This window comes from Rhipicephalus microplus, chromosome 2, assembly GCF_043290135.1.
Source record: "Rhipicephalus microplus isolate Deutch F79 chromosome 2, USDA_Rmic, whole genome shotgun sequence".
Taxonomy (NCBI): domain Eukaryota; kingdom Metazoa; phylum Arthropoda; class Arachnida; order Ixodida; family Ixodidae; genus Rhipicephalus; species Rhipicephalus microplus.
This window is the reverse complement of record NC_134701.1, coordinates 225,135,767-225,147,595: the sequence shown is the minus strand read 5'-3', so window position 1 is coordinate 225,147,595 and position 11,829 is coordinate 225,135,767. Positions and strand designations below refer to the sequence as shown.

The following is an 11,829-nucleotide window of genomic DNA, read 5'->3' as shown; positions in this document are numbered from 1 at the left end:
GCGAGGGCATCATAAAGGGCCCAATATACTCTAATGTAGCGGTGACGCGCACGCATGCTACGCCAGTGACGCTACGTTAGCAAAACGCGAGCCCTCTATAGTATGACGCCAGGTGCGACCAGCGTCCATCGGCGCGGCCCGATGGCAACCGGTGCGAAACGCGACATGCTGCGTTTCGCGCCGATGCGTTGCCCAGGCAACACTGCGTCTCCCTCTTTTCGCGATGAAGAGACGCCGGACGCGCTGTAACGCGCATGCGTCAAAGCAACGCAGCGCGCCGCGTGCCTGCAAGTATATGGCGGGACCGGCGCCTGGCGTGGCAACGCCGGCGAGCACGCGCACCGCGTCACGTCAAAATGTATTGGCGCATTGACTGCGGCATGTAATCATGTTCTCACAGCACACGCATCTCATGATAATATGTTTGCACCAGTCAAATACCTTCGTCATGCATTGGTGTCACGTAATACCAAACAGACATGGACATGGACATGGGCCGGGCATGTAGCGCGTAGACAGGATAACCGCTGGTCATTAAGGGTAACTAACTGGATTTCCAGAGGAGGCAAGCGAGTTAAGCGAAGACAGAAGGTTAGGTGGGCAGATGAGATTAAGAAGTTTGCGGGCAAAAATTGGCAGCAGCAAGCACAGGACCGGGTTGACTGGCGGAACATGGGAGAGGCCTTTGTCCTGCAGTGGACGTAGTCAGGGTGATGATGATGATCATGATGATGATGATGATGATGAATACCAGACGTGGCATATGTGAAGCTAGCGAAACGACCGTGAGCACATCATTAGTGTGGCATGTACTCATGTTGTTTCATGACACGCATGTCGTGATTATCATGTTTGGATGTGTCATTTACCTATATTTTCCGTTCGCGTCTCGTAATACCGAGTTTGGTACATGTGAAGCTAGCGAAGCGGCCACCGGCGCATCATGAGCGTGGCATGGAGTCATCTTGTAACATGACACGCATCTCATGATTATCATGTTTGCACCCGTCACATACATTCGTCATCCATTGACGTACTGTAATACCTACCATATTTGGTATATGCGACACTAGCGAAACGGTCGTGAGCGCATCATGAGCGTGGCGTGAAGTCATGTTGTTACATAACACGCATGTCATGATTTTCATGTTAGGGTCTGTCGCTTGTGTTCGCCATGCATTAATGTCATACCATACCAGTTTTGCAACATGCCGTGTGAACGAAACCACCGCATGGGCTGCAGGACCATGAAAAGTAAATCATGATATTCATGACATACATATCATGATTTTCATGTTGTGACAAGTCAGATATGTTCTTCATACAGTCATGTTACGCCATGCGAAAGTTGTTATCGATACCATTATCGAAACGGCCAGGAGAGCTAAAAGTCGTAGGCGGCTAGATAGATAGATAGATAGATAGATAGATAGATAGATAGATAGATAGATAGATAGATAGATAGATAGATAGATAGATAGATAGATACGGTCAAAGTCGCCGAAGTTCGCTAAGAAATGCTTCACATTTTACAACAACAACAACAACAACAACAACAACAACAACAACAACAACAACAGCAACAACACTAACAACAACAACAACAACAACAACAACAACAACAACAACAACAACAACAAGTAAACGACTCATGTTCTGCTCGGATTATATTATTACACAGAAAATATGATTTCTAAGATAAAAAAGACAAGGTATAGAAGTGCTAATACACCTGCGTGGTAATCAGTGCCTTTTGCAATGATGTTACAAACGTTTTTATGGACATAGTATTAATGAATTGGAAACGATAATCGAATTCAGACAAAGACAGCGCAGAAGCACACACCAATATCTTGCCACGCTGACTTTGCATAACTTGACTATAAGCTTAAAGCCAATATCACGGTGATGTAGCACATCCAAACAATCACTATACTCTGTAATAGCCTTGTAATCTCAGTACACATTGCCCGTAGTGAAATTACCATCCCTACATGGTTTCGGAAGCAAATCTCAATGTACTAGGTGGTTACGATAACACGAAATCAATATGCGTCGTTAATTCGATACATACTTCGAGTAAACGCTTCAAAAAGTTCAACAATTCACGTCGATGTAGAAACAAAGGAGGCGTGTTGCCGTCCCCATGGTGGGCAGCTTCGTCATTTCCTCTATACACCTGTACAAACTCGCCCAAATATAGACTCTTCCTCAAAAGGGGTAGTCACAGTACATCAAGTGACACATCTTACACTTTACACTTGTTCCAAAGACACGAACGATGCATTGATATACTGTTCAGTTCTCTCAATTTTCTAGGATGTATTTCAGATTTTCAGCCTTCATGTGCTGCATTGAAAAACAAAACGCTATCTATCTAGGAACCAACGTGACCCTCAGACCTTTATTGATATGCGATTGCAAATGTAGAGTCCGGGAGAGATACAATATCCGAAATAAACACTCCGACTTCAACTGCTCAACTCTGAAACTGCGCACTTGTGCGTACTCCTCGTTTCCTCTACTAAAATTCAATTTTCTATATGACTGTGCAATCAAGAGTGACACTTTCTAAGCTCCGTAGTGATTGGAAACGGTTGCACACCTATATCTCCCATAAAGGCCGATGAGTGTCTCCAACTCTCCAGAATATTTTTTAGAAGTGAAAGGACTTACCAAAAGGCGCACAAGCAAAGAAGTCAGCGCCACAGCCACGAAATGAGAATAAAATGTCGAGTGAAATCACGTTCGAGCCCTGCAGTTGAGCCAGATCCCTCCGAACGCCGAGATTAGAAACTAATTTCTTAGCTGTCAATTCTCACTGAACCGTTAGGTTTCGAGCACTCGGAGTAATATTCTCATGATCAAGGGAAGCGATGGTAGTTGATGCGAGTTTAAATATTGCTTCGGTTTATTATTCATAAACTTATTTAGAAGGCTAGACGGGGTAAAGAAGGTAAGTATCGAAATATGTCCACAAGAAGGAACTACGCTGAACCTAGCTGTGCGGAATGGATCGGGAAATAGCAGCGACAACCGTGCCAATAAAGCAGAAAAAAAATCCTGCAAAAATTGAAGTGTTCCCATGACGTTAGCAACGATCACGATGTTCCTTGCCTAAGCCCCTGCGACGTGAAAGCTAATAGCGTCTGATAACCGCTCTTCGAAACGGCGAGCTCTTCCGGGGCAATAATAATAAAAAAAGTTGGTGCACTGGGACTTTTGGTTGTTTAGAAAATTCTATATTCTAGTTAAATTTTATTCGCTAACGCAGCTGAGACACGTGCACGCCTTTGAGATATCGCTAGCCGAAGTTTTCGCAGCAAAGAGCGCAACAAAACGCGTCGATAGGACGAGTTTGCGACAAGGACAAGAAGAGGCGAAGAGTTAGCAAAGAGCTGAACACGATCGTCTTAAATATGTTTGAGGGAAGCGAGATGAGAAAGAGTGCGAAGGGAGAGATGGGGAGGAGATTGCAGAGGCCCGGCGACAGTTGTGGCTTAATAGGTGTGTCCCGATGAAGCCGAGCGGAAAATTAAGAGGAAACGGCGGCTCGACGGGCAGCTGCTTCGCTACAGCTTGTGTCGGTGGCGTCCGGGCCAAGCGTCCGTGGTCTAGTCGATATTCGCCAAGCCGACAGGTGCCAAAGCCTGTGTGCCTCCATCTGCGTGTCGCCTTGCGAGGAACGTCAGCGCAGCGCGCGTGATCGCTCAGCCAGACTGCGAAGAACCGCTGCGTTGTTTGAGCGTAGGCTGATGACGCACGCAGCGGCCGGTCGCCGTTCTGCACTTCGACGTTGCTCTCCCGTCGAGAGCGGATGATTGTATACTGGATGAAAAAAAAAAAAAGCACGTGAGGCGTTGAAGCGGTCTAATGAAATAAAAAAAAACTGCGATGTCTGTCTTACGCTCTACTGGTCAAGTAACGCTCAACTGGTCAGGGTTCGGGGAAGGTTATGAAAGCCAGCCCACGGCGTATTTCCTCCCTAAACTCACTGTGTTCCTTTACTCCTGTTCACTACTTCATACCGTTCGGCTTCCCCGCGTCCGTTCGCTGTGTGCATCTCCGATGCGTTGATTGGCCTCTTCGAGCGATGCTGGTATGTTGGTGGGCCGGGGATCTGCGCACTAATTGGCCTGCTCTCGCCTCATCTCAACTTCCGCGAGACCGATGAGCTTACGGGATTTGCTAAGCTTCCCCGACTTTGCAGACGGGAAGGAAAGTTCTTGTAGAGCATAAGCGAGGGAGTGTACTGGACAAGACTGCGTCTTAGGCGTTTGCTGCCCCCGGGAAGGACTTAAGGAATGGCTTTATGCCTGTTCGCTTAGTGCCAGGAGTTTTCGAGGAAGTGGAAGCTGCGGGAAGTTGTCGGTGAAGTGAAAAGAAAGGTCGCTTACCGAATTATTGCCGAGTGCACGGGCATAGAAGAACAGAGCGCAAAACGTGCGCGAGATTAGCTGACCAATTTAGCAGAGAAATTGGCAGAATGTCGAAATAACTGCAAAGCTCGCAGATTTTTGTTTTGTAATCGCGATAAGCTTCAGCGCCTCACCGGCGAGTCATTCTATTTAAAAGGTGGGACGTAAGAGATTGAAATACATCATGATGTCATAAGACTAGAAAGAAGGGTGTGTTGATAACCTCATTAACATATGTCGAGATATTCACTGATTAATCGACTCACTAAAACTCAGAGTGCACTGACGCCAGGTACGTCCTTTCCTACTCAAAAACCGCAATTCTAAAGTTTGCGTGAGGCCGAGTCCATGAGAACACTTTCGGCATACTCAGCTCGTCCCGCCACGTGGAGCTGATTTGGGTGCCTGCTCACTCTGGGAATCCCGGCAACGAAGCCGCCGACGACCACGCCCGAGGTCTCATCAAGCGGGTGGCGGCGGACTCCCTAGTCGGGCCCTTCCAGGGAGCGCATGCATTCCTTCAGCGAGATGACAAGCATACCGAGCAGAACGCCAGCTATACCCTCCACCCCACCGATCCCTGGACAATTTTCAAGAGATAATATGGCATCGCCTAATATCTGGAGGCACACTTCCCTCCCCCTATTTCCTTTCCCGCATCTACAGGGGAGCATACTCCCCATCCTGTGCTCAATGCGCTCCCCCCCACCCCTCACACACTTCCTTTACCCACATCCTCCTCGAATACCAGGCAGACCCTCCCCCGCTGGACCCGCAGCCACTCACTACATGAGAGGAATGGAAGACTCTCCTGCGCTCGGCGGACCCGGACATGCAGAAGACCGCCACTGACCTCCGCCCACGTCATGCAACTGCATGAACTGATGAACGCATAGCGCAGTTGGGGTCATGCGGGGACCCTGAGCGATACGGGCCCGAATCCCTTGGTCAAATAAAATTTTTACCACCACCACAGCGCCCCGTGACTCTGAGCCTGAGAGAGTCCGGTTAAGCAAAAGTTTCGTGCGTTTAAGTCTAAGTGAGTCTGGCTGAAAAAAGTATCATCGAACCTGAATTGTAGTGAGGCCTAAGTGCGAAATGTAATTCTTGAGTGCAAACAATTGATCTCTGCTTTTCATTACCGATATATATGTCCCTACGGGCATTTTCAGTATTAGTATCAGCCATCTATCAGCTGAAGATTATAGTCAAGTATATTAACACATATGCCAACGCACTCGCGTTAATGCGCCGACTCAATATTTTTTTTTATCGGCAGAGTGAACTAGGAGGTGAGGGGAGATGCCATGACTTGGCCCGCAAATTCTTGCACGGGAGAAGAACAGGCGAGGAGGTGGAGGTGGAGGAGGAGGAAAAAGGAAATGCACAAAGCTCAACCACACGCGTGTTCGGTTTGCTATCCTACACTGGGACAAAGGGAATGAATTCAAAGATTAGGAGATAGAAGGAAGGGAACATACGAAAAGATACACGTGAGCTTAGAGTACACGGCGGCGTTCAACAGTAGCGGACGCAAGTTATTGATAAAACTCAATAATGCGACTCACATATTTCGTACTATTGTCGTTATGAGATTGCAACAATTAGTATTTGAAGGTATATGATTAAGAGGTGTGTCGTAAATCTCCAATTATGTGAGATTTCGGTATTGAAGAGCTTATTTGAACCCGTGATCGAAAAAGCTAATTTTGCAATCACGTGCTCGTGAGTCGACTCCCTCGGGCTCACTCGGACTCAAGTGAAGTCTGAGTCTGAGTGGGTGCAGCTGAGTACCAAATATGTCCGTGAGTTTTAGTCCTAGGGAGTCTTGCTGCAGCAAGTTTTCACTAGTTGGAGTCCGAGTGAGACCTCAGAACAGTATATATTGAGTAGGTGGGCGTGAGTGAAGTCCTTTTTTTGGCCGAAGTAGGCTAATTAGTACCGAACGTTTTGACAGACATGAGCTCCAATTAGGCGGGCAACGTTCACGCGATTAGCGTTTCCTCTACCCTTCAGCTGAGAAGTCATAAGTCATCGTTTCTTTGGTATGTGTACTTTCATTAGAAGCTTGTTGTAGGTGGGATTGCAGATAAACTCTTTAATGCCACCTGAAGGTAGCGTTGTAAGCAGGGCGTGCGTCATGTCTAGGCCGCACCTCTTGCTCGGTAGTTCATGAGCCACAGTGAACAGCGTATGAGGAACTCAATGGGAACCCTCAAGTACTCCGATTATTGCTGGCTAGGGCACTCTGGAGAAACCTGCCAATCAAACATGAAGAAAAAAAATGGATCTAGTTTTACGCCACAAGGTAGATTGCACCATCCTATGCTCGTGTTCTGACATCTAAATATTAGAAAAAGTGCATAGTACGCTATACAGTTGCCAAAAAGTTTCCATGCCGAAAGCCATTTAAGCTTTGCGAATCACGGTTGAGAACATGGAGTGGTTTATTTCCGCTAAATCTATGTCATCTCGCTAAACCATTATATCGCTAAACCTACGTCATCGTTCGAACTGGGAAGTGTGCCGCACCATCTTTATCTTCACAGTTGACTGTGCTGACACCCCTTCTCTTCCGCTTGAATAAGGAAAAAAGAAGAATAATTCTGTGCCCAACGTGGTTTGGCACTGCCTCCGCGATCAAAGGCATTAGAAACTCTGTGCACCTGACATGGCCCTGCAGGGTCTCAGGGATTAGCCCATCTTTGACCTAGTGATGACTTCATCAGCTGGCGTGTTGCCACGGGAACATCATGAAGACGTCATTTTGGTGTAACGAATTTTGACAACTATGACGTTACAATGATCTCATGTGGAGATGCCATAGCATGATGGTGGTTTTTTCCCCACTCGTGTTCACTCTGATGGTCACTTCTCGCGTTTGATGAGCGATCAAAGGTATTCGCCTTAAAAATCCCCGCGACAAAACTTGAAGAAAGTTTTCTCTCACGGCAAAATACAGAATAAGGCCTCGAGCGTCTGTGCGCTTGGTATTATTGTTTATCTTGTCGCCAAAGTTGACCTTTTCAAAATTGCGCTGTATATCTATTTCTGCAGTGCCGGAGCTAACCTAACTATTTATACTAAGTATACTAAAAGGGTGTGCTTTTCACGATACTGCATGCGTAGAATACTCAATCTCACATTGTTTACTCTCCATCTCGTTGCAGTGGTGCCCACAGCGCCAGCCATGGTGCGTTCAGTGAGTGTCGCAATCCTCGTACTTGTGGCAGTGGTGCTGCTCGCCAGGGCTTCTTCCTCAGCACCCGCCAATTTTGAGACTGAGTCTTGGTATGTACCACTGTACGAATCTGACTCATTTTTCTGGTAACAACATTCAACAGATTCGTCTTTATCGATGTTCACATGGCCAGTTGCAGTCGCGTCATTAGTCCAAGGAAAGCAGCAGCCGCAATCTGCAGTGCAGGTGCTAACTTTGTTCAAGCGTCATGCTTGAGTTCAGCTTAAGGTGAATATCCGATGCGCACTCATAAGTTATGCTTTTAGCTGCTCTTTGCAATGTGCCAATTTGCAAATTTTTACAAATTGAAGTAAACGCAACGATACGAATGACTCATGTTGTGGACTTACCTAATAGTGAACTTACAGTGAATTATCAAGTAAGTGTCGAAGGCTGTCACCCACTTTCGTCATTTCTCTATCTGAGAGTAAATGTCACTGAAACCATGTATAAATGCGGGATGACAAATATGAGTGAGTTTAGTTCTAGTGCGTTGACCTTAGTTCTAGTGCCTTGTATCACTAGAACTAACATTTTTAAGTATTATTTTTCTAACGTATAATAACAGATCGGAACTACTTGCCTTGTGAACATCACTTCAATATTGACGCTGTTGAACAAATAATGTGCTGAGTGTCTTGGCTATTTTCGGTTTGCTTTTTCTTTCTAGTTTTTTTCCTCTTTTTGTCCCACTCTTTCTTGTTCTTAACTTGTATGTTCTATGTTTGTATACCGACATTTGTATTGCTCCTCTTAATTCTTTGTATACTTACAAAGTTGCTTCCTTTTTTACTATATTTTGTGTTTTATATATTCCAAACTTTCCTGCTTCAGCCCTTACTTGGGCCTGCAGTATGTCATAAAAAATTGCAAAACTATATTTGTGGTTTTGTCATCCAAGGGCGGACCTAAATCACATAATGTCGGCCTGTTACATAGCCAATGAGCAAAATAGAAAATACGTTAACGCAGAGCAGCGGGAGACCACACTGCTAAGCCTGGATCTCGAAGTGCAACTTGAAGAGCTATGGCAAGCCAAGGATGCCGCCACAGCCCAGGGGCTCATGGCTGCCACATAGGCAAAGGAGCCCATACTTCCCAATAATGCAGTTTTTAATAACAGTTACTTTCTCCTCCTCACAACTATGTACCACTACGTAGCCATGACGACAGGGTGCACATTACCGCAGAGCGAGAATGCAGGGTGTATTTGAGATCTGCTATTGTTTTTGTTGTACTTTTAGTCAACAATCAATGCCGGAGGATGAGAGGATGAGGCCGAGGGCTCCTTTCGCACACGCTGAAGGCCGGTAGTGTTCAAAGTGTCTTTATATGTCCTTAAAGTCAGGTGACCCCAAATACCTTTATGACGACAGGCATCACCAGAATACTTTTGAGAGAGCTGTTCATTAAGGCGCTTGATAGCTGTAGCTTAGTGAACGTAATGTCTTTCTTAAAGAGGTGCTGACCCTCATTTAGAAGTAGTCGTCTATTGAACATCAATAATATTGTAGTCCATCGTCTGAAGAGTCTATAACCACACAAAAAAGTTTTGGAATCTGTCAATAACGGGAGGAGGTAGATAGATTTGTCGCACGCTTTAAGCATGCTATTTCTCTCTTGTTTAGCCCCGCAGGATGTGCTGGTAGTTAGAGAAAAGGAAAGGAGGGGGCAACAAAAGGGAAAGAAACTGTGTCATGCACCTCATGACCTTCAGATTGTGTTAAAAAACGTGATCACTATCACCTGGTGAAATGTTTGGGTGTGCCGATGTCACTACTCCTGTAACTTGAAGGTTTCGGGCCGTTTTGGTGCCAGGGACATGGTGTTCATCGGCTGAAACTTTGAAATCAAACGTTCCTTATTATCAACTCAAAGTACCGTAGTAAATATGCACGATACCATTGCTCGCGTTAATTAGCACTCTCCCTCAGCCTTCGCCCAGGTGAGGCGCACCTTTCCCGCGCACACAGCAGTTCGTCCCCAACTGTCTGGGACGCACCACCATTGCCACTTGACCCACAGCACATGCGATCGGGCCACGCGCATCGCCATTGCGCAACAGCACGTGGTGCTATCGCAGTGACCTGCAGATGGGTGTGGCTCTCACAAACTTTAGCCTGCTAAATAACGTAAAGAAAGGCATGTGGCGGCATCCCACGGCGAGGAGCGTTATAGACCTAAACGCCCACCCTAGCTTATCGAAGCTGTCGGCCACTGAGAACAATTTGTTGGACAACCGACACATTACGACCTTCCGAAGAGCGTGACTTCAGGACTCTGCGTAGAGGACGTAGGAGCAACTGGGCGCTACGCTCGGGAACTCTACCTGCTGCTCGCTACTGCAATATTTGGCTGAACTGTTCACAGCAGCGTCTCTAAGCTCACCGTGTGTCCACTGTATTTAGTTTTCCCCCAAGGAGTAAGTGCGAGTGCGGCTCAGGACACCTTTATTCCGTCTATTCCCTATTTCGAGTGAGCCCATGACGTATGCACGTCACCTGTAATTAAAGTTTTGTAGAAGGTCGCTCTCGGGCATACAAAAATATGTCAATCTCTTCTCGAACGGAAACCGAATGTAAGTAGAGCAGTTGATGAATCCAAAACTTTCTTTTTCTGCAGGGATAGGGATCGTCAAAACGCTGTGTACGACTCATCATTGACTCCCGATGAAGACTACCTTCTCAGCTTGCTAAGGAGTCGTTCCAGGTGAGATTTGCTTTTTCCGGCGCAAAATCCAATGTGGCGCTTGATTCTCACGAAGGAGCATCAAGTTAGAAGTACGTATATTTGGGAAGCATGAGGGTAAATCTAGTGCACTTAACCCATTTGTTTCGGTGGTCGTCGAAATAGGCTGGTAGGAACGTTCTTTAACAAAAAATGTTTACGCTTACTTTCATTTTTGTTCCCATTTTCAATGTTATTAATGGTCTGAAACAACCAAGACAATAAAAGCTGCGTATGCTAACTCAAAGTGGGACTTTTTATAGTCATGAAGTAAAGAGATGCTGGCGCACAAATAAGGCACCTGCTGAGTGGTCACACTTAGAACTATAAAACAGCGCTCTGCGATAAACATTCGCATGTATCCGTGTGAACTGCAAAAGTAGTAACAAGTTGTTTTATTTTTATTGCATTTGCTCTTAGAGAGCTATAGGATTCATATCACGTGATCCACATAGACCGACCAATAAATGCAATAAGTGCTATCACTGAACACCTTTGTCAAAGACTACGATGGCGTCCAGAGTTTTTCTGCTGTTGAGCCATCTGCGGCTCCTCGCTGTTCCCACGTGATGTTTGCTTCATTTGTGCAAGCTGGAGTCTTTTTTTCTTTTTTTCCGCAGCAACTTCGACGTGATGCCGAAGAGGTCCCGTGGCATGCTCGACTTCGGGATGACGCGAGGAGCGTCTGGCGCCAAGGCCGCCAAGGCTCGATTAGGGCTCAAGCTGGCCAACGATCCTTTCGGGCCCGGACGCTGAGACGCCCGTGCCGCCTCCTCCAAACCCCCGCTGCGGAAGACCGCATCTCACGCGAAACTCCCGCCATCCCTTTACTTCGACTCCCAAAGCAACACTCGACCAAACGCCTGTTGATTCAGTGCCGTAGAAAGATGCTTTCATCTTTCGTTCTTCTTTTCTAGACTTTGCGAGCCTTTTTTCTTCTTGTAGTAGCTGCAGCTTCATGTATGCTTCGAGGAAAGCAGAAGAGCATCAGAATACTGTTCTAAGAAAGATTGCTGTACAGCACGCATTTCCGGTCGGCCCTACTTGTACCGTTAGCTCTGAGTGTACACTGCTTCCGAGGCAGCTCTACGCTTCTGTGTGTTGCATTGTGATCATGCCGTTCTTTGGTGTCGCGTCACCGCTTGCGTTGAGCAGAAGGCCAAATGTTTCGAGTGCATGCCCTGATCGGTACTGTACGTCTCATCGCTGCTCAAGGCAATCCCGACTACTTTTCGCCGCAGCAGTAGCGTCTTGAAATATTATTAGTGTTATGTAGATGGCCACATTACGAAGCCGGACGTGATATGAATAAAGCATAATTTTAGGGTCGTACGTGCCAAGAAGGTGGCATGATTAGCAGGAGTACATTTGGATTAGTTTTGACCACCTAAAATAACTTTTTTTAATATGCACGATGTATGAAGCGTAAATTTGCAATAAGAT

General features: G+C 46.3%; 1 protein-coding gene across 1 annotated transcript in view; it reads left to right on the top strand.

Annotated features, from left to right (window-relative positions):
* LOC119170371 (uncharacterized) overlaps positions 1-11,605 on the top strand; it is a 78,700-nt gene extending 67,095 nt beyond the window's left edge. Inside the window, exons 2-4 of the mRNA XM_037421511.2 lie at positions 7,589-7,709; positions 10,282-10,368; positions 11,007-11,605. Of these exons, the coding sequence (XP_037277408.1) occupies positions 7,609-7,709; positions 10,282-10,368; positions 11,007-11,142 (324 nt within the window). The 5' untranslated portion in view covers positions 7,589-7,608 and the 3' untranslated portion in view covers positions 11,143-11,605. The remainder of the gene's footprint in view (positions 1-7,588; positions 7,710-10,281; positions 10,369-11,006) is intronic.
* Positions 11,606-11,829: the final 224 nt, after the last annotated feature.